The following is a 21,596-nucleotide window of genomic DNA, read 5'->3' as shown; positions in this document are numbered from 1 at the left end:
GAGGTATATATATGACGTGTTCATGGTTTGGCAGGGTGGACAGGAGGAATTAGAGTGGTTTATGTGCTCTTTGAATGTCAATAATTCTAACATAAAATTAACTTATCTTGCAGCCCTAGCTCAATAGAGTTTCTGGATGTCAGAATAATGAGGGGAGCGGACGGCTCTGTCGTGACGGATATCTTTAGAAAAGGAACAGCAGTTAACTCCCTTCTTAGTGCAAAATCATCTCATCCTCCACAGGTCATCAACTCCATACCAACAGGTCAGTTTTTGAGACCTCGCAGGGTTTGTTCGGACAACGATTTGTTTGAGGGTCAGGCAATGGATCTCAGGAGATGGTTCAAGTCCCGCCACTATAGTGATAGGTCGATTGAATCTGGCTATGAGAGGGCAAGACATACTCCGAGGGATAACCTCCTCAAACCGAGTATAAAAAGATCGGATCAAAAAGTCAGATTTATTAAGGCCTATCACTCTCAGTGGAGGGAAATGAATGAAGTTGTGGCACGCTATTGGCCTATACTCCTGTCTGACGGTGATTTAGCAAAAGTTATCTCGGCTAGGCCATCAATTACGCCACATAGGTCCAAAACACTTAAGGACATGATAGTGAAAAGTCACTATGTCCCACCCCCCTCTACATTTCTGGGTTTGTCAAGGGGACCCAAATGGGGTTCATTCTCTTGTGGAGACTGTGGGGCTTGTCCCCAAATGGAAAGGTCTTTTACTTTCCATGATGCGTCTAATACCAAGTCCTACAAGATTGTACATACTATTAACTGCAGGACAACCTTTGTTGTTTATTGGGCAAAATGCCCTTGCGGATTGATATATGTAGGGCTGACTTCCCGGGAATTTAGAGTTAGGGTCCTTGAACACATTAGGGACATCAAAAAAGCAGCGAAAGTCGAAACCGCAGAAGAAATTGAGGCCCTTAATAACATACCTAAGCACTTCCGAGAAAAGCATAGTTGCAATTGGCGTCTCCTCAAGTTTAGAGGGATCGATAGAGTTTACTTTGGTAAGAGGGGAGGTGATCACAGGAGGGTATTGGCCCAGAAGGAGGTAAAGTGGATTACCACATTGGAGACTGTTAAGCCTCTGGTTTTAAATGATCTGGTGTCTTTTAAGCCTTTCCTGTGATCGCCTTCCCTGAGGATATTCTTATCTGAATCCTGTTCTCATGCGTTTTTGGTACGATTCTCCTTGTTCAATCATGTTCTGTGTGATACTTACTGTCTGAGTCTGGCTTGAGCTGCCTCCTTAAGTTCCTTGCTCTCTGTTTGATTTTTATGGTCATATTTTTAAATATCTTTTTTTGTTTGTTATCCTTATATACAGGGCTTGGTGAGAGCGATTTTTTTTGGAAACCAGTCATGTGTGAAATGCACATTCTTCACATATATGATGGAATTATACTTCAGGATCTACGTGCATTAAAAAGCATATTTAATGTTTAAATGATTTTGTTTAACCTTAGCTTCTATAGAACACACGGTGAGGTGCCTGGCTGTGGCTATGCAGCACACGATATGGTCATAAAATGAGTAATATCTTTTTGTGTTATATATGGTTGGATAATGTCCCCTGGTATTTTTGTGCTCTGCGTTCCCATATGCTTGGCATGAACTTTTTTAGACTATGATATTATGTACTTTTATCCACCTCATATGTGTTGATGTATACTTATAATATGGATATTGCTTCAGATTAACAACTTTGCACAATTTGAATGAGAATTCCTGATTCATGATGGTTTGCCAATACTACTGCCCTCACACAAGATGGTGCTGGGCTCGCTGATGCGCGCGCTCTGTGTGTCGGTGTCTGTCCCTCCCCTCCAGTCGGCGCCCAATGAGTGAAGCGATTAGCACGTATGCGCATTGCAGCTTCCGGGACGCCGGCTGGAGTGGGCGGCATGGCCGTCACAGCGCACTGCGCTCCACTGACGGGCCTCAGGTGAGTCCGGTACCATAAAAAGATGACCATCTCCCTGTCACAGCACCTCCTGACGAAGCGAGTGTGAAACGCGCGTACAGGTGCTGGGCAGTGTGGTTCATCAGGTAGTGGTCTTAAACAACTTTCAATTGCTTCCAGCAGTTTTCAGGTTTGGTCTCTTCCCCCCTTCCCCCTCCTGGGTGACAGGATGGTATGGTATACTCTGGGGTTATACTGACCCGAGTGCTGGCAAATTACATATGGGCAATGTTTCAATTTTTCATTGCAGAAATTTATGGTTCATTTTATGTAATCTGCAATGTCCTCCTTATGTACCATATTTATGTATTTGCACGGCACTTTAAACATTAGCACTTATAGTCTATTCATATCTGCTGGATTGTCAGTCTTGTAATATTATGCTTTGATGTACTTTGGTATATATATATATCTTTTCATGACCACTACAGTGCACTAGCTTTAATACCACACTGTTCCAGGATTTTTGTGTGTTTTTAAAGGAAAAAAACTTTTTACTGTTTTTTGATATCCGTCTCTAACCTTGTCTATCCTTCCCTGCTTGGGACATTAATTTGGTTTTGGATGCACTTACAGGTCCCCCCTTTGAGCCACTTGCCTCTTCCTCAGTTAATTTCCTCACACTTAAGGTGGCACTTTTGATTGCACTAACCTCTGCACGTAGAGTGAGTGATTTACAGGCTCTTTCGGTCATTTCTCCATATCTCCAGGTCAAAGATAATAGAGTTGTACTGGGCACTGACCCGGCTTTTCTTCCGAAGGTGGCGGGGTTGTTCCTTCGTTCGTAAGAAATCATTCTTCTTTCGTTTTGTTCCTCTCCACAAAATTCGGGTGAAGAGAAATTTCACTCTCTGGATGTTAGAAGGGCACTCTTTCACTATTTAGATATCACAGCATGTTGGCGGAAAAGTCAGTAAGTTTTCATTTGTTTTCAGGGGCCCCAGAAGGGTTATGCGGCTTCTAAGGGTTCTATTGCACGTTGGGTTAAAGAGGCTCATGTTGCTCAGAGCGTTCCAATGCCTCAGGGCATCACAACCCACTCTACTAGATCCATTTCTACCTGCTGGGCGGAATGGGCAGACGTGCCTCTTGATCTTATTTGCAAAGCGGCTACTTGGTCTTCACCTACCACTTTTTTTAGGCAGCACCGGCTAGATCTTTCCGCCTCCACTGACATGACCTTTGGTAGACAGGTTATGCAGGTGGTGGTCCCTCCCTAGAAGTGTTCTTTCAAATCTCTCTGGTGGCGCTGTCGTGGCGAAGGGAAAACTCTAAGTTACTTACCGGTAATGGGGTTTTCCAGAGCCACGACAGCGCCATTGCTTCCCACCCTTCTTTTCGCTCACGCTTGGTTTTCCACTTTAGGGGTGTACATTTCGGTGTTGGATTGACTGTTTCTGGTATTCCTCTCCGTGCTCTGTCAACTAACTGATGCGGTTGAGAGGGGCCGCCCTTTTATTCTAGTGGGTTTCCTGTCCAAATTAAGGGGTGGACACATCTCTCTGGTGGTGCTGTTGTGGCTCTGGAAAACCCCATTACCGGTAAGTAACTTAGAGTTTATATAATATAGATATATATTTTATTTTTTTACCCCCTGCATATGCCCTGCATCGGTCATGTATAGTGTGTAATGTGTGTGTTATATATTGGTGTAATTAACATGTTTGTAATTCTGAATATTGACCTGCCATATCCTCAATGTGCAGAATGTCAGACACAGAGGAGAGATGGGTGAGTCTAGGATTGCAGAAGAGCAGCCCCCAGGGAACGGCCTCCTGAACTCATCATCTTGGCTGCATAATTCCTGGCCAGATATTAACTGTATGTTTCATCTGAAACACGGAAGCATCAAAGTAAAACCTACACGTCTGCAATAATGAAATCGATATCTGAATCCTTCCACGTGGGAGTCATACAGGAGGAATCAAAACAAGAAAGCCTGCGGAGACACCATCACATGTTTCTCAACGCTGCCAGGAAACTAGCCAGGTCTTTCACCGGGAAAGAACAACCACGGGAAGGGCAGTCTCCAGTCAAGGGGACCACCTATGCCAAACATGGTATCCATCCACAGACAGCTGTTTCGGGGTATTTGTCCTTCATTAGTGTGGAGTAGGAAACTGGCTAGTGGGAACAATGCCTAGTAGAAGACTACATAAGCAAGGATGGTTGACCTTAGGGAGATCAACATCCAACACCACGGAGACACCATCACGTGTTTCCTACTCCACACTGATTTGCCCCTCATCAGTGTGGAGTAGGAAACACGTGATGGTGTCCTTGACTGGAGACTGCCCTTCCCGTGGTTGTTCCTTCCCGGTGAAAGACCTGGCTAGTTTCCTGCCAGCGTTGAGAAACATGTGATGGTGTCTCCGCAGGCTTTCTTGTTTTGAATATTTCCCAGGGGGCATTGCTCTAGAATCACTGCGTTGAGAAACACGTGATGGTGTCTCCGCGGTGTTGGATGTTGATCTCCCTAAGGTCAACCATCCTTGCTTATGTAGTCTTCTACTAGGCATTGCTCCCACTAGCCAGTTTCCTACTCCACACCGATGAGGGGCAAATACCCCGAAACAGCTGTCTGTGGATGGATACCACAGGGCTGTGGAGTCGGTAAGCCAAACCTTCGACTCCGACTCCGACTCCGACTCCTCAAATTCTCTTGCACCGACTCCGACTCCGGCTCCGACTCCGGCTCCGACTCCGACTCCTACATATATTGCTTATAGTTAGGTGAAAAATTTATTGTAGTACATGAATATGTGTATGTGAACATCAGACATTTAATAATTGTTATGATACAATAATCAAGATATTTGGATAGAACATAAAATATATTTATTGGATACAACTTTAGAACACAAAAAACTGTAATAAATTGTAAATATGTAATACACTATGTAATATACAGTAGATTACATATATATCTTGTGTGTGTATATACACTGTATATATATATATATATATATACATATATATATATATATATATATTACATATTTACAATTTATTAGTTTTTTGTGTTCTAAAGTTGTATTCCAATAAATATTTTATGTTCTATCCAAATATCTTGATTATTGTATCATAAAGACAATTAAATGTCTGATGTTCACACTGTACTACAATAAATTTTTCACTTAAATATAAGCATTATACTAAATGTTATTATTTAGTAAAATATTCAGCACATTCTGCATTGCACTCCTGTCCCCAATTTATTATATATTTTAGGAGTCGGAGTCGGTGCATTTTATACCGACTCCAACTCCGACTCCGACTCCACCAAAATGAGCTCCGACTCCGACTCCGACTCCACGACTCCGACTCCACAGCCCTGGGATACCATGTTTGGCATAGGTGGTCCCCTTGACTGGAGACTGCCCTTCCCGTGGTTGTTCCTTCCCGGTGAAAGACCTGGCTAGTTTCCTGCCAGCGTTGGGAAACATGTGATGGTGTCTCCGCAGGCTTTCTTGTTTGGAATATTTCCCAGGGGGCATTGCTCTAGAATCACTGCGTTGAGAAACACGTGATGGTGTCTCCGCGGTGTTGGATGTTGATCTCGCTAAGGTCAACCATCCTTGCTTATACAGGAGGAATCAGCTGTCAGGTTCCTTATCTTCTAGCAAAATAACATTGGGGCCTCATACATTACATGGCGTCACTAATGTCTGCACATCGCATGTACTGGTTTACTGCAGGTATGAAAGCCATTCTATCAATGTAATGCAGCAGCTGAGGTGCATTATGAGGTTCTGCAGCAGCTGAGGTGTGTATTTTGAAATTCTGCATCAGCTGAGATGTGTATGATAAGTTTCTGCAGTAGCTGGTTGTATATGATGAGGTTCTGCAGCAGCTGAGGTGTGTATTATGAGGTTCTGCGGCACCAGGGTTGTATTTCCTGAGGTTCTGCAGCAGCTGAGGTGTGTATTATGACATTCCACAGAATGACATTCCACAGTATGACATTCCACAGACGTGATTCCATGTGGATTTGCCTTACAAATTTGTATATGATTATAGTTCTTCCATATACAGTACCCCTTATCCTCTTGTTGCATATGTGGTGCTTCACCTGTGTGTTCAGGTCAGTGGAGCTCAGAGACAGTGACACATACAGTCATGGCCAAAAGTTTTGAGAATGACACCAAAATTATATTTTCACATACATGATCTGTTGCCCTCTGGTTTTTAATTGTGTTTGTCTGATGTTTACATCACATACAGAAATATAATTGCAATCATATTATGAGTACCAAAAGGTTATATTGACAGTTAGAATGAGTTAATGCAGCAAGTGAATATTTGCAGTGTTGACCCTTCTTCTTCAGGACCTCTGCAATTCTCCCCGGCATGCTCTCAATCATCTTCTGGAGCAAATCCTGACTGATAGCTGTCCATTCTTGCATAAGCAATGCTTGCATTTTGCCAGAATTTGTTGTTTTTTGTTTGTCCACCCGTCTCTTGATGATTACCCACAAGTTCTCAATGGGATTAAGATCTGGGGAGTTTCCAGGCCATGGACCCAAAATCTCTATGGTTTGTTCCATGAGCCATTTAGTGATCACCTTTGCTTTATGGCAAGGTGCTCCATCATGCTGGAAAAGGCATTGTTGGGCGCCAAACTGGTCTTGGACAGTTGGGAGAAGTTGCTCTTGGAGGACATTCTGGTACCATTCTTTATTCATGGCTGTGTTTTTAGGCAAGACTGTGAGTGAAATGATTCCCTTGGCTGAGAAGCAACCCCACACATGAATCGTTTCAGGATGCTTAACAGTTGGCATGAGACAAGACTGGTGGTAGCGCTCACCTCTTCTTCTCCTAATAAGCTGTTTTCCAGATGTCCCAAACTATCAAAAAGGGGATTCATCTGAGAAAATGACTTTTACCCCAGTCCTCAGAAGTCCACTCCTTGTACCTTTTGCAGAATATCAGTCGGTCCCTGACGTTTTTTCTGGAGAGAAGTGGCTTCTTTGCTGCCCTCCTTGAAACCAGGCCTTGCTCAAGCAGTCTCCGCCTCACAGTGTGTGCAGAAGCACTCACACCAGCCTGCTGCCATTGCTGAGCTAGCTCAGCACTGCTGGTAGTCCGATCCCGCAGCTGAAACAGTTTTAAGATACGGTCCTGGCGTTTGCTAGTCCTTCTTGGGCGCCCTGGAGCCTTTTTGGCAACAATGGAAGCTCTCTCCTTGAAGTTCTTGATGATGCGATAGATTGTTGACTGAGGTGCAATCTTTGGAGCTGCGATACTCTTCCCTGTTAGGCCATTTTTGTGCAGAGCAATGATGGCTGCACGTGTTTCTTTAGAGAAAACCATGGTTAACTGAAGAGAAACAATGATACCAAGCACCAGCCTCCTTTTAAAGTGTTCAGTGGTGTCATTCTTACTTAATCATGACTGATTGATCGCCAGTCCTGTCCTCATCAACACCCACACCTGTGTTAATGGAACAATCACTAAAACAATGTTAGCTGCTCCTTTTTAAGGCAGGAATGCAATGATGTTGAAATGTGTTTTGGGGGTTAAAGTTCATTTTCTTAGCCAATATTTACTTTGCAAGTAATTGCTGTTAAGCTGATCACTCTTTATGACATTCTGGAGTATATGCAAATTGCCATTAGAAAAGCTTAAGCAGTAGACTTTGTAAAAATTAATATTTGTAGCATTCTCAAAACTTTTGGCCATGACTGTACACAGCACCCCCTGTCCTGTTGGTGTGTATGTGGTACTACACCTCAGTGTGTTCAGGTCACTGGAGCTCAGAGGCAGCGACACATATAACCTGAGGACACTTTATTATGCAGAAAGTAGAGGATTTTTTTTCTCATTCCTTACAATCCCCTTTTACATCTGTATTATGGCCTTTTTGGTCCTGAGTACATGCAGCAGCGGCCGCCGGCGCCATCATGCATTGTCTGGTATCATCTTGTACATTTATTCGCAGGATTTGTATAGTAGATGCTGATCCCACCAATGTGGCCACGACCTGCGCTGCTCTCAGCCCAGAGATGCAGAACTCCCATCCGTGTGTACAGGAATTTATATAATCTCTTTATGAAGAGCAGCAGCGCCTCATTCTCCAGATACATGTGCGCCCATTGGTGAGATCCACATATACCATCCATCATATAACATCCATGGATACAGCATGAATATACGAGTTGAGAAGACCCCAATAAGGACGAGCTCAGACGTGGTGACACTAAAGTGGATCTGAGGGACAGATTCTCCAGCACAAATCTGGAGTTTATTGTACATTTGAAGAGATCAATTTTCTTAGGATATAAAAAAATGGCCTCTTGTCCTCGTTTGTGTCCTGGGAAACTTGGGAACAAATCAGTAGAGTGGGGGCCCCAAAGGGCAGTTTGGCACAGGACACTATTAAGGCTAAGGCCGGCCCTAACTGTCTTTGGTGTCGGTGGGTCTGGGGGTTACACGGGTGACACATGGAGGAGCCCCCGTCCTGTGACTGCTCATCAGCTCAGGATCCTAAAAGCTTTATCAATTACTTGAACAGTGAGACAATTATGACCGACACAGTGCAACCAATCACAGTGCAGCTCTGTCACAAAACAACCAATCACAGCGCAGCTCTCATGTCACAGAACAACCAATCACAGCGCAGCTCTGTCACAGAACAACCAATCACAGTGCAGCTCTGTCACAAAACAACCAATCACAGCGCAGCTCTCATGTCACAGAACAACCAATCACAGCGCAGCTCTGTCACAGAACAACCAATCACAGTGCAGCTTTCATGGTATCAAGACATAGCAGTTGCTATGGATACATTTTTCAGTCAGACAGTTGGTGTAAGTCCGTGAGGAGGACGAAGATCAGAGCAGAACACAGGAGAGAGGGTCAGTGCAGCGAGTGTGAGGGGGAAATGTGCAGTTACTGCTTGTCATGTCTGACTATGTATTATCTATCTATATATCTCTAGTGTCTATCCATGTATTATCTATATATCGCGCTATTATCTATCTGTTATCTATTTATCTTACAGTTGGTATAAATCTGTAAGGAGGACGAGGCCAAAGATCAGCGCAGAACACAGGAGAAAGGGTCAGTGCAGTGATCTATCTATTATCTGTCTGTATTATCTATCACATATCTATCTATTATCTATTTATCACTATTATCTGTCTATCTATATATCTATCTATTATCTGTCTAGCTATATATCTATCTATTATCTATCTCTGTTATCTATGAAAAATGCTTGCGTTCCCGATTGACTTCCACTATACTCATTAAACAAGTCGATCCCGTCCGAACGTCAAAATGCTTTTACCGAGCCCCGGAGCATGGTCGTGCTCGCCGGAGTCTATGAAGCGGTGTGTGCACATACGAGGTCTACACTGATGAACAAATAATCACAATACAGAGCCCAGTGTATTATATCAGCGAGCAGAGGATCTCAGGACTAGAGATGAGCGAACCTGATGTTTGGTATTTTTTTTTTTATTTTAACCAAACACAGACTTTCTAAAAAACAGAGTTCAGATGCTTTACATACGCTGACCAATGGCGCCAGCATCGCTGTGCTCAGGTACGCTCGGTGCTCAACCCAGTGTGAGCCCATGGCAGTGTTGCTCACACTGGGGGTAGCAACAGCGTGATCGCTTGTAATGTGCAACCCCCCCCCCCCATCCTAAAGACAAAAATAGAAAAGTCCCCACCCACCCTCTCCCGGACGTATTCTGCTTATAGCTGGCTGTATGTGGGCGGAGACTCGAACTGCCAATCAGTGACTTCCATTGGGGTTCAGGTCAATTTCCAACTAGCGGAGGTACGACTGCTGCCGCCGAACCGAACTTTCACAGGTTTGCTCATCTCTACTCAACACCCCAAACTGGGAGAAAAGAAAGTGAATAAGAAGATCAAAAAGGTTTTATATAAATCAAAACAATGTTTCATACAAAAAATCCAAAGAAAACATAAAAAAAAATTAAAATTTTAAACAGGTTTTTGATGTATTTGCAGCCGCCCAGTGTGGTGTAAAATAAAACATAAAGCAGAGATCCGGGTCAGAGATGAAAGTTGGGAGATCAATGCTCCGCTTTGTTACTTAATTTCATACCATAGAGGGACACACATAAGTATAAAAAGGGGCGGACAACCCTTCTGTCATCTATAGTACAAGTGAGCGCCATAAAGAAAAATTGTGAAATGACCCCTCCAGTGGCGTATCGCCAATAACGGAAGACTAAGGCCAGTATGGGGCCCGAGAGTCAGGGGGGCCCGATGCCAGCACTGGCACCATTCGTTCCCCTGCTCAGCATCGCACTTTCAACTGTATCAGCATTGCAGATGCCGCCACAGTTGAAAGCAATGATGAAAGATGGAGCTCTCTGCTTCCTCCTCCACTATTTTCCTTCGGTGTCTGAGATCTGGCGTCTCTGCACAGGGGGGCGCGATGATGTCACAACTGTGTGCCCGCTGTGCCGAGATGTGCAGAGCTGCAGAACACTCTCCACTGCAGAGACTGGAGCAGTGCGGGAAAGAGGAGAGGTTGTTTTTTTTTTTTAAAAAAAAGGGAGTACACTGGTCCATGGCCATAATACTATGTGGATAACTATGGGGGTGCATTATAATATATGGAGGACTAAGGGGTTTGCTTTATGCTATATGGAGGACTATGGGGGTACATTATACAATGTGGAGGACTATGAGTGTGCATTTTATTGTACGAACGACTATAGGGTGTACATTATATTATATGGAGGCCTATGAGCTGTTCATTATACGATATGGAGGACTATAGGGGTGCATCATACTATTTGCAGGACTATGTATGACAGGTGCATTACACGATATGGAGGACTATGGGGGTTGCATTATTTTATATGGAGTACTATAGGGATGCATTATAATATATGGAGAGTGCAATGTAATATATGTATAGGACTATGAGGGCTGAATTATACTATATTGAGGACTATGGGTTGTATTACAATATATGAAGGAATATGGGTATGTTATTATATATGGAAGACTATGGGGTGCATTATAATATATAGTAATATAGGGAAGGCAATATGAAGCCCATTATACTAAATGGAGAGCTATGGGGGGTGCATTATATATAGAGGATAATGGGGGTGCTTTCATGGCCGGCTTAAGCTATGTGTGACTGGTGCGGTCGCACAGGGCACCAGCTGTCAGACAGCACAGGGGGCACCGCAGGGAGCAGCAATTCACTTTCATTTGCTGCTCCCGCTCTGCATAGGCTCCGGCACAGGGCGCCCTCCCCTTCTGTGTGTTCTGCGTCCTGTCTTCTCCAGTCTTCACCAGAGAGAAGGGGTAGAGCCGCCTGCACTGCTACAGCTGGAGAAGCTGATTCTAAAGACCCTCTGAACTCCAGGAGGCCAGGAAGGCAGTGAGTATAATGTGAATCATCTATTATGTGCTGTCTTTCTGTGTTATGTATAAGATATGTTTGTCCTGTATAGTGTGCAATATGCAGCTGTCTGTCTGTGTATTCATTCTGTCTATTTATACATCCATCCTGTTATCTGTCTCTCTATCATCTATTAAACATTGGTCTGGCGCACAGACACCAGCCAATGCCCTGGTACGCCCCCAAACTGGACACAGAGGGGACCCGTCGGTAGGGACGTTGCTGGCATCAAAGATCTGGGGCTCCGGCTCTGAACTTCTTGCCCGCAGCCCCGAATCTTCTGCGACCACCGCACTGAACTGTTTTGGCGTCACATTTCCCCGATACAGTTCAGTCCTGTAACAGAGCAAGAGCTCCATGCTCTATCATTCCCCGTCTCCTAAGCTGCAGACCACTACAGGTCTAAGGCTTAGGAGATGTCATCGTGCCACAAGAGCAGAGCGGGGAAGTCATCGCATAGCACTGCCTCTGCAGGCCGCCATAGAAGAGGAGACAGGCTTCGGTATTGGGAATCAGGATTAGGTGATTTTTATTTTTTTTTTGTATTTCTATATGGGATCTGTGGGGCCCCTGCTGTATATAGGCTTCTGCTGTGTATAGGAGGCTGTGTGGGGGCTCCTGTTGTGCGTAGGAGGTTCTGTGGGGGTCCTGTTGTGCATAGCAGGCTTTGTGGGTGCTCCTGCTTTGTACAGTAAGCTGTATGGGGGCTCCTGTGTATAGGAAGCTGTGTGGGGGCTCCTGCTATGCATATGAGGGTGTGTGAGGGCTCCTGCTGTGCAGATGAGGGTGTGTGAGGGCTCCTGCTGTGCAGATGAGGGTGTGTGAGGGCTCCTGTTGTACAGATGAGGCTGTGTGGGGGCTCCTGCTGTGCATAGGAAGCTGTGTGGGGGCTCCTGCTGTGCATAGGGGGCTGTGTGGGAGCTCCTGCTGTGCATAGGAGGCTGCGTGGGAGCTCCTGCTGTGCATAGGAGGCTGTGTGGGAGTCCTGCTGTGTAGAGGAGGCTGTATGGGGGCTCTTGTTGTGCAGAGGAGGCTGTGTTGGGGGCTCCTGCTGTGCAGAGGAGGCTGTGTTGGGGGCTCCTGCTGTGCAGAGGAGGCTGTGGGGGGGGCTCCTGCTGTGCAGAGTAGGCTGTGTGGGGGCTCCTGCTGTGTGGGGGCTCCTGCTGTGCAGAGGAGGCTGTGTGGGGGCTCCTGCTGTGCGGGGGCTCCTGCTGTGCAGAGGAGGCTGTGTGGGGGCGCAGAGCCCTGTGTGTGGAGGGGGGTGCAGAGCCCGATATGGGGCGGTTATTTCCAATGCTAGAGTGAGAACAGGTCAGTGCTGGGCCTAATACTGACAGCTAAGGCTATGTTCACACTTCCGTTGTTTTGCATCCGTCACAATCAGTTGTGTGACTGATGCAACGGATGCATTGCAGATAGTGGCACAACTGACGTGACTGATTCTGCAAAATGATCCGTTGTTTTTTTTTTTAAATTTTCACTGTTTAACCAGCGGCCGGCTATTATGAATGATCAGCTGATCGCTCACAGAAGACGGTGGCCGTTAACAGTAGCCGGCCGCCGGGCGATCAGCTGATCGCTCACAGAAGGCGGCTGCCGGACGATCAGCTGATCGCTCACAGAAGGCGGCTGCTGGGCGATCAGCTGATCGCTCACAGAAGGCGGCTGCCGGGTGATCAGCTGATCGCTCACAGAAGGCGGCTGCCGGGTGATCAGCTGATCGCTCACAGAAGGCGGCTGCCGGGTGATCAGCTGATCGTTCGGCCGCCGAGAGAGAGAGACATTGATTTGAATAATTAAACACAAGATTTGACCATGCGCAGTGAAATCAAAAGGATTCCGCTGCTCAAAAAACGTTACATGCTGCGTTCCTGCCGCCCGATGGTCAAGTCATTCCACAATTGATCAGTCGCGAGGCGGATGCAACGCAATGGCATCAGTCACAATCCACCGCTCATACAAGTCTATGGGAAACAACGGAATCTGCCAAACGGATTGCGTTGTTTATCAGAGCGGCGGATTGTGACGGATACTAAATAGCGGAAATGTGAACATAGCCTATAGTGTGTGTGCAGAGGGTGGGAAGAGGGCGGGGCTGGACAGTGAGCCCGGGTGAGGCCAGCTCTGACTGTGAGGTTCGGTATAGGAAGTTTTTATGTTTGCTTGAGCTGCAGGTAAATAAACTGTCTGCAGAGAATAAAGGGATAATTCAGGAGGAACAAAAGTTAAAAAACAAAAAATAAAATGTGTGGGTGATTTAGGCTACATGCGCACGCTGCGTTTTTGTCGCGATTTTGCCGCGTTTTTTTGGTGCAGTTTTGTTGTCAGAACTTTCTGACCTCTGACTTCCCAGCAAAGTCTATGAGAAGTCAGATTTGTAATGTGCACCTTGCAGTTTGTCAGCGGTTTTTTTTGTCAAAAGTTTGTGACACAAAAGACGCAGCATGTTCATTCTTTCTTGCGTTTTTGTCAATGAGGGCATCAAAAAGGCAAGGAAAAATGCATGCTATCAAATTGGTGCATTTTGCATGTGTTTTACCTGCGATTTTGTCAAAAGAAACGCAGCTCACCAACTTAGTTCCAGAATGACAAAGTCAATGCTGGAGTGAATTTGACTTGTCGGTGCCTGTGTTGGTGTCTATGTCTCTCTTGCGCTCTCTCTTTCTCCCCAAGCAGTACATACTCACTGATCACGGCTGTCACACTGCTCCCCCGCTTCTCATCTTCTTTCGGACCCGCTCATTAGCACATGTTGACTCCTCCCCCATCTGTGATTGGTTGCAGTCAGACGAGCCCCCATGCTGAGTGACAGCTGTCTGACTGCAACCAATCACAGCCGCAGTGGGCAAGTCTACATAGTACAGCACTGAAGAGAGTCGCTCTATCAGCGGTGGAGGACTCGAACTGTGACGGCAAACACCTGAGTGATGGCACCGCTGACACTCGGGTGGTTTGCTGTGACAGCTGGAGGACATCAGGCTTGAACCGCAGTGAACCCGTGATGTTATTGCTGCGACACCTGCCGTACTGCGGGAGCCGTAGCTGTGACGTCAGGGATTCACCCTAGTTCATTCTGATCGCTGCGGCTATGTCCACACTCACAGCTGGCAGCCATGCTGTATGACCGCTGGCTGTGACAGGACAGGGATGTAGCAGAGCTGGAAGCATCGTGGGACCTCGTTTGGATTACTTCGGACCTCGAGGGGTGTTTTGGGGATTAATAAAGTGGTAGAAGAAGGGGCTTGTTATTTTATTTCAAAAAAGGATTTTTTAGGCTGTTTTGATGTGATGTGGGGTGTCTCATAGACGCATAACATCACTAACCTAGGGCTTAGTGGCAGCTATGGTCTGCCATTAACCCCTTATTACCCGATAGCCACTGCACCAGGGCAACGGGAAGAGCCGGATCCAGCACCACAATTGGCGCATCTTATGGATATGCCACTTCTAGGGCGGCTGTGGGCTGCTATTGCTAGGCTGAAAAGGGCCAAATAACGATGGCCCTTTCCACCCTAATAATATCAGCCCCCAGTTATCTGCTGCACCTTGGCTGGTATTAGAAAAATGAGGGGATCCCACGTCATTTTTTAGGTATTTTTTTAATCAAATAATTAAAAAAAACGTGTGGGATCCCCTCTATTTTTCATAACTAGCCAAGGTACAGCAGACAGCTGAGGGTTGCAGCTGCTGCTGTTCCTGTACTGGATATCAAAAATGGGACCCCATGTTATTTTTTTACCCCCAGCCCCTCCCCCCAACAATAAAAAAAAACAGCTAACCAAGCTGGCTATATTGTTATTTCTTTCTATGTATTCTGTTCTTTCTTAGTATCTAATCTATATGTTCTTATTATCTATCTATCCATCTAGCTAGTCTTTCTATTTTTTACTGTCTATCATGTATTCTAGCTATCTATCCATTATCCTTTCCTATCATATTTCGTTTCTCCTTCAAAAAAACGCAATGACAAAAAACGCACTAAAAACGCACCTACATTACAAGCGTTTTTGGGACATTTCCAGGCTCACTCTGACAAAGTGCAGTTTTGGTTGCAGTTTGTGTGCAGAAAAAAACTGCACCGTGCGCATGTAGCCTTATATGACAATACAGCACAGAATAGCTTACAAAACATTTTTGCGCTTATGTCGGACAACTCCTTTAAAGAAAAAAAAATTAAATAAAACTAATTTTCATCAAAAAGAAAGCTTTCAAAAATACAACATTGTTGACTAAAACAATTATAAAATGACGGAAAAATAAGCATTAGGGCGTCCAAATTGTGAAGACAAAACAATGAAGGAAATCCCAATGTCATAATGTACCACACTAAGTGGACCCTGCCACGTCTGCTTCTATCCCTGCTGAACTGACTCTGGGGCAGCACGGGCGATATAGGAGGCGTAGAGGCCATGCATCGATTGGTCTCAGGGGCCACACGGCTCTGGTAGCAGAAGCGTCCATCTAGAACCTTCCACATGACTTTTCCTTCTGTCCCTGACTTTTACATTATTTATTTTACAGCTTTGAAATTCAGGGAAAAGATATGCAGAACGCTGCAGACACTATGGAAAAAGGAGAAATGGATGTGCGGGGTGATGAACGGAGTAGAGACCTTTCCACAGGTAACCCTCCTCAGTGAAGAGTCACCATTAAATAACAAGGAGAACAGTCACATTCCCAGCTGCAAGGAGAAAATGAAGTTACATTCTCCCTGCTGCCGCTCGTATACAGTCACCGATGCAGTGCGGGAAACAGTAACACTTACCGCTCACAGGCTGTCAGCCAAGGAACAAGAGGGTTGATTACTGTGCGCTCACTATCTAGTGCAGGGGTGTGCAATTAATTTTCCTATGGGGCCGCATGAGGAATTTGGATGGTTTTAGAGGGCCGGACTAATATAATTAACTCAGTTCTACCCAATATACTACATCACTACACCCCTTCCATATACTACACCTGTAATAAACTACATCACTACACCCCTATATACACCTGTAACAAACTACATCTCTACACCCCCATATAATACACCTGTAATATACATCACTACACCCCCATTTACTACACCACTATATACAACATCTGTAATAAAACTACATCACTACACCCCATGTACTACACCACAATATACACAACACCATATACTACACCTGTAAAACTACACCACTACACCCCCAGTATTAGTCACCGCCCCCCCCCCTCCACTCCCCTATTCTCCCCTCCTCAGTTTATTAGTCACTACTTACCTCTCCCTTCTTATTGTCCCCGTCCTCAGGCACCTCCGTACGTGCCCCCCGCTGAGCTGCTCCTTTTCTTGTACGGGCCCTGGCTGCGCCAATACTGTTCTCCGAGGGGCCCCCGCCGCTGCTTCTCTCTGTGAAAGCCAATGCTGTGCCGTTTCTTACAATGCCCGGCGGGAACTTTTGAAATGACACACGCCACGCACTACTGACAACATCAGAGCGCGTGTGTGATTCACAGAGAAAGTGCCGTCAGGGAACAGAATAGAGATTCCTGCGTTCCGCTGCCTACACTGACTGTGCGGAGCTGCAGAATCACTCCTTGCCCCCCCGGCACGCAGCAGCCCGGCTCCACTGCATCGGCTGAAGACGGGCGGGCCGGTCACAGACAGTATGCGGGCCGGATGTGGCCCGCGGGCCGCCCCTTGCCCAGGTCTGATCTAGTGAGTGGTGACTGTTACAGCCCCTACCACTCTGCTGGTGACTGGAAGTGAGCAGCTGCTGAGAGAATGTAATTGCATTTTCTCCTTGCAGGCACTGTGTCACAATCTCTCCACTGTCTTGGTCGCAGTGAGTGACAATTTTGCCTCTCTATGGAATCAGGGCCGTGCCAAGCTGTTAGTTTGTTGAGCGACAGCTCAACTGTCCAATCTGAAACTGGGAGGTGCTTGGTTTCTTCAGGGGTTCCCTGTTCTGAGTGATTGATCAATTACTTAGCTGAGTAGTTAGTCCCAAAACCAGGGTATCACGGAGGTGCCAGGGTAACTGGAGAAGGGACCCGCTGAAACGGAACCTCAGACTAAGGGCCTTGTGCTTTCCCTTATCCCAGGGGTAGGCTTGATGGTATCCAGGTCTGGACTGCCAGCCAGCGTAACACTAACTCCTGTCCAAACCCTGATCTAACTTCTCCCCCCCCCCCGCCCTTCACCGGGAGTGGAGATGCAAACCCCACAAAGGATTGCCACAAAGACCGGAATCACAGGAGCATAAACTGAAGGTATCATCTGCAGTAAGAAGTAATATCTCAAACCTTAAATAGGGAGAACACAGCTGAATAGAAATTAGCCCCCCTCTCAAGGAGTCACAAACCACTCCACAGGACTGGAAAACAGTGTAAAACACTCAGCTGAAGCTGAGCAACTAGTTTCAGGTTGCCTGTAAACAGAGTTCGACGCCACCGCGGCTCCCTGCGAATGTGGGCCTCTGTTATCTGTGCTGTGTTCTGATCTATAGCTGCCAGACCAAAATATGTCTTATTGTTAAATGATTTGGCATTATAATCATATCCCTTGAAACCTTTATATCCTTTTTGGCCCAATGCTATCTTATACTCCCATACTCCCTTCCTGACATAATATTTCCTGGGAACATAATATTTGGCAGACTCTTTGTTAATTTCCCAGAAGTGCAACAAAGATCAACCTTGACATATGGTAAACACCTAAAATTCATGATTGTGTAATCTTATACCCCATATTGTGTAACCACCCCAAGGTGTATATAAACCTCTTATGTTGCAATAAACGTGTGTGTGACTTTGGCAACTTACAGACTAGTCTGTCTTGGTTTGTTCAGCTGCCGATCCAATCTTTGACTCCTACCTGAGAGGAATAGAGTCCACGGCTTTAACACCATCCATTTTCCTGATCCACTATCCTCCTGATATTCTGACCCCAGAGCTGACTACGCCTTTGTCTTTCCCCTTAGTTCACGGCATGCTCTCTTTGTATCTGACCCCGGAACATTTGATAACCCTGCCTCACGGCTTGTCCATGCAGTGACTAGTGTCACACACTGTTCCAATAAACCAGATAGATATCATTTAAATGCTAGGTACTCAGATTAGCTCTATATCTGCAGGTAAATAGTGTTTTTGTAGCTGCCAGGTTTTCTTTAACCCCTTCTCGATATTTAACAAATTATTACATCCTATTGCTTCTTGCGGGCTCAGAAGCTGAGTCTCCATTGCCAGCAGATGATGCCTGAGTTATTCAGTGGAGGTAAGCTTCACCCACTGCTGTTAACGTTTTGATCTTTGACAGCAGCATTTGCAGCTCACAGCCTATGGGGTACAACGTTCCACATATCCAACGCCCCCAGTAACATTTATTATTGGGTGCATATGGGTCACCATAATAACTGGGGGTGTGCTAAAGACCCCTTGCCCTATATAAGGGTACTCCTATGATTTCCACACCTCTATATACATTCCTTCAGTGGTGTAGATTTCAAAATGAGATAATTTGAGGGGTGTTCTACTGTTTAGGCACATCAAGGGCTTTACAAATGTGACATGACATCCTCTATTTCAGCCAATTTTGTTCTCCAAAAGTCAAATTGTGCTCCTTCCCTTCCGAGTCCTGCTGTGGACTCAAGCAGTGGTTTTCCACCACATATTGGGTATCGGCGTACACATGAGAAATTGCACAACAGAATTATATGGTCCATTTTCTCATCTTACCCTTGGGAAAATGAAAATTTGTGGTTAAAGCAACACTTTTGTGGGAAAAATTTAAATTTTATTTTTTTCCTTCCACATTGCTTTAATTTCTGTGACGTATCTAAAGTGTACTTTGGCATTGCATTACTGCTGTAGGAATATTACAAAAAAGGGATAAATACATTGCTAATGTGAAAAATGAGTAAAAAGACATAGGCATTGCATTACTGCTTTCGAGATATTTGCAAAGAGAGATTCTTAGCTTATGTATTGGCCAATCCATGTGAGCCCGATCACCTCGACAAGGTGATCTCATTATATTGGGAACCTAACCTTAAATGCGTCTATGAGTGATTAAACATCTGCATGTCTGCTTTCTGGCTAAACAAGATGGTGGACACACCTTGGCTATAGGGCAGAGTGCTTGGTCAGGTGCTTGTCAAGGTTATTGGGCTCACATGGATTGGTCAATACATAAACTAAAAATCTCACTTTGCAAATATCTCTAAAGCAGTAATGCAATGCCTATGTCGTTTTACTCATTTTTCTCATTACCTACGTATTAATCCCTTTTTCTAATATTTCTACAACAGTAATGCAATGCCAAAGTATCCTTATTATTGAGTGCCACTGGATATACTTTTGTAGATATGTTTTATTGAATGTCGTTTTGAGCACTTCGAAGGATGCAGTTTTTAAAATGTAATTTTGGGTATTTTCTGTCACATAGGCCTTTTAAAGTAGAACACTACACACTTTGGAATTTATATGGATTTATGTGTGTCTGTGTATGTTTGCGGTTATATTATTAAAAGCTTATAACTTCAATTTTATTTATGGCAGATGACGGTACCAGGAGTTCCACACAGAATGCTAAGGGAAGTGAAAGTAACAAAGAAGCGAAGCCATATTCATGTTCAGAATGTGGGAAATGTTTTGCTCAGAAATTACATCTCATTACACATGAGAGAATTCACACAGGAGTGAAGCCATATTCATGTGCAGAATGTGGGAAATGTTTTGCTCAGAAATCAACACTTAATAGACATGAGAGAATTCACACAGGAGTGAAGCCATATTCATGTGCAGAATGTGAGAAATGTTTTGCTCAGAAATCAGCTCTGATTAAACATGAGAGAATTCACACAGGAGAGAAGCCATATTCATGTTCAGAATGTGAGAAATGTTTTGCGGACAAATCAGATCTCATTACTCATGAGAGAATTCACACAGGAGTGAAGCCATATTCATGTGCAGAATGTGGGAAATGTTTTGCTTTGAAATCAAATCTTGTTAAACATGAGAGAATTCACACAGGAGAGAATTTATATTCATGTTCAGAATGTGAGAAATGTTTTGCTCAGAAATCAACACTTATTACACATGAGAGAATTCACACAGGAGTGAAGCCATATTCCTGTTCAGAATGTGAGAAATGTTTTGCTTGGAAATCAGATCTTGTTAAACATGAGAGAATTCACACAGGAGAGAATTTATATTCATGTTCAGAATGTGAGAAATGTTTTGCTCAGAAATCAACACTTAATAGACATGAGAGAATTCACACAGGAGAGAAGCCATATTCATGTTCAGAATGTGGGAAATGTTTTGATCGGAAATCAAATCTTATTACACATGAGAGAATTCACACAGGAGAGAAGCCATATTCATGTTCAGAATGTGGGAAATGTTTTGCTCAGAAATCAGAGCTTGTTAAACATGAGAGAAGTCACACAGGAGTGAAGCCATAGTCATGAATAGAATGTCTGTTTTAGTAAATATTAATAGACTTTTACTATCTGTTAATAAAGAGTTAATTTTATGTCATTACGGTTGTGTACTTTTTATAATGGATCATTTACAAATGATTCATCTTTTTACACATTTTTAATTTTTGGGGAGAAAAAACTTTTTTTTTTTTTGTTACAGCCAATTTGTACGCTTTATTCATCCACTTGTGTATTGCTTGAATGAGAGAAGAATCCATTTTGTTAAATCTACACTCCATTTTGTCTTTGTGTAAAGCTGGGTTCACACATAACGACAACGACGTCGCTGTTACGTCACAATTTTCTGTGACATAGCAGCGACGTCCCGTCGCTGTCGCTGTGTGTGACATCCAGCAACGACCCGGCCCCTGCTGTGAGGTCGCCGCTCGTTGCTGAATGTCCTGCTTCATTTTTTGCTCGTTGCTCTCCCGCTGTGAAGCACACATCGCTGTGTGTGACAGCGAGAGAGCGACGAACTGAAGGGAGCAGGGAGACTGCTTCTGGCAGCCTGCGGTAAGCTGTAACCAAGGTAAACATCGGGTAACCAAGGGAAGACTTTTCCTTGGTTACCAGATATTTACTTTAGTTACTAGCGTCAGCCGCTCTCAGGCTGCCAGTTCCGGCTCCATGCTCCTTGCACGCAGCCAGACTACACATCAGGAAATAAGCAAAGCTTTGCTTATTAACCCGATGTGTACTGTGGCTATGAGTGCAGGGAGCCAGCGCTAAGCGGTGTGCGCTTGTAACCAAGGTAAATATCAGGTAAC

The 21,596-nt window shown here is 44.8% G+C and overlaps 1 protein-coding gene across 2 annotated transcripts in view; it reads left to right on the top strand.

The window, feature by feature from the left end:
• Window positions 1-21,118, top strand: part of LOC142288554 (uncharacterized) — a 48,106-nt gene extending 26,988 nt beyond the window's left edge. For both annotated transcript variants that reach the window (XM_075333525.1, XM_075333524.1), the window contains exons 2-4: window positions 8,984-9,042; window positions 15,902-16,002; window positions 19,904-21,118. In XM_075333525.1, the coding sequence (XP_075189640.1) occupies window positions 15,924-16,002; window positions 19,904-20,811 (987 nt within the window). In that variant the 5' untranslated portion in view covers window positions 8,984-9,042; window positions 15,902-15,923 and the 3' untranslated portion in view covers window positions 20,812-21,118. The remainder of the gene's footprint in view (window positions 1-8,983; window positions 9,043-15,901; window positions 16,003-19,903) is intronic.
• Window positions 21,119-21,596: the final 478 nt, after the last annotated feature.

The sequence above is a fragment of the Anomaloglossus baeobatrachus genome, unplaced genomic scaffold, assembly GCF_048569485.1.
Source record: "Anomaloglossus baeobatrachus isolate aAnoBae1 unplaced genomic scaffold, aAnoBae1.hap1 Scaffold_84, whole genome shotgun sequence".
Classification (NCBI taxonomy): domain Eukaryota; kingdom Metazoa; phylum Chordata; class Amphibia; order Anura; family Aromobatidae; genus Anomaloglossus; species Anomaloglossus baeobatrachus.
The sequence above is the reverse complement of the archived record's forward strand: the minus strand, read 5'-3'. Positions and strand labels throughout refer to the sequence as shown.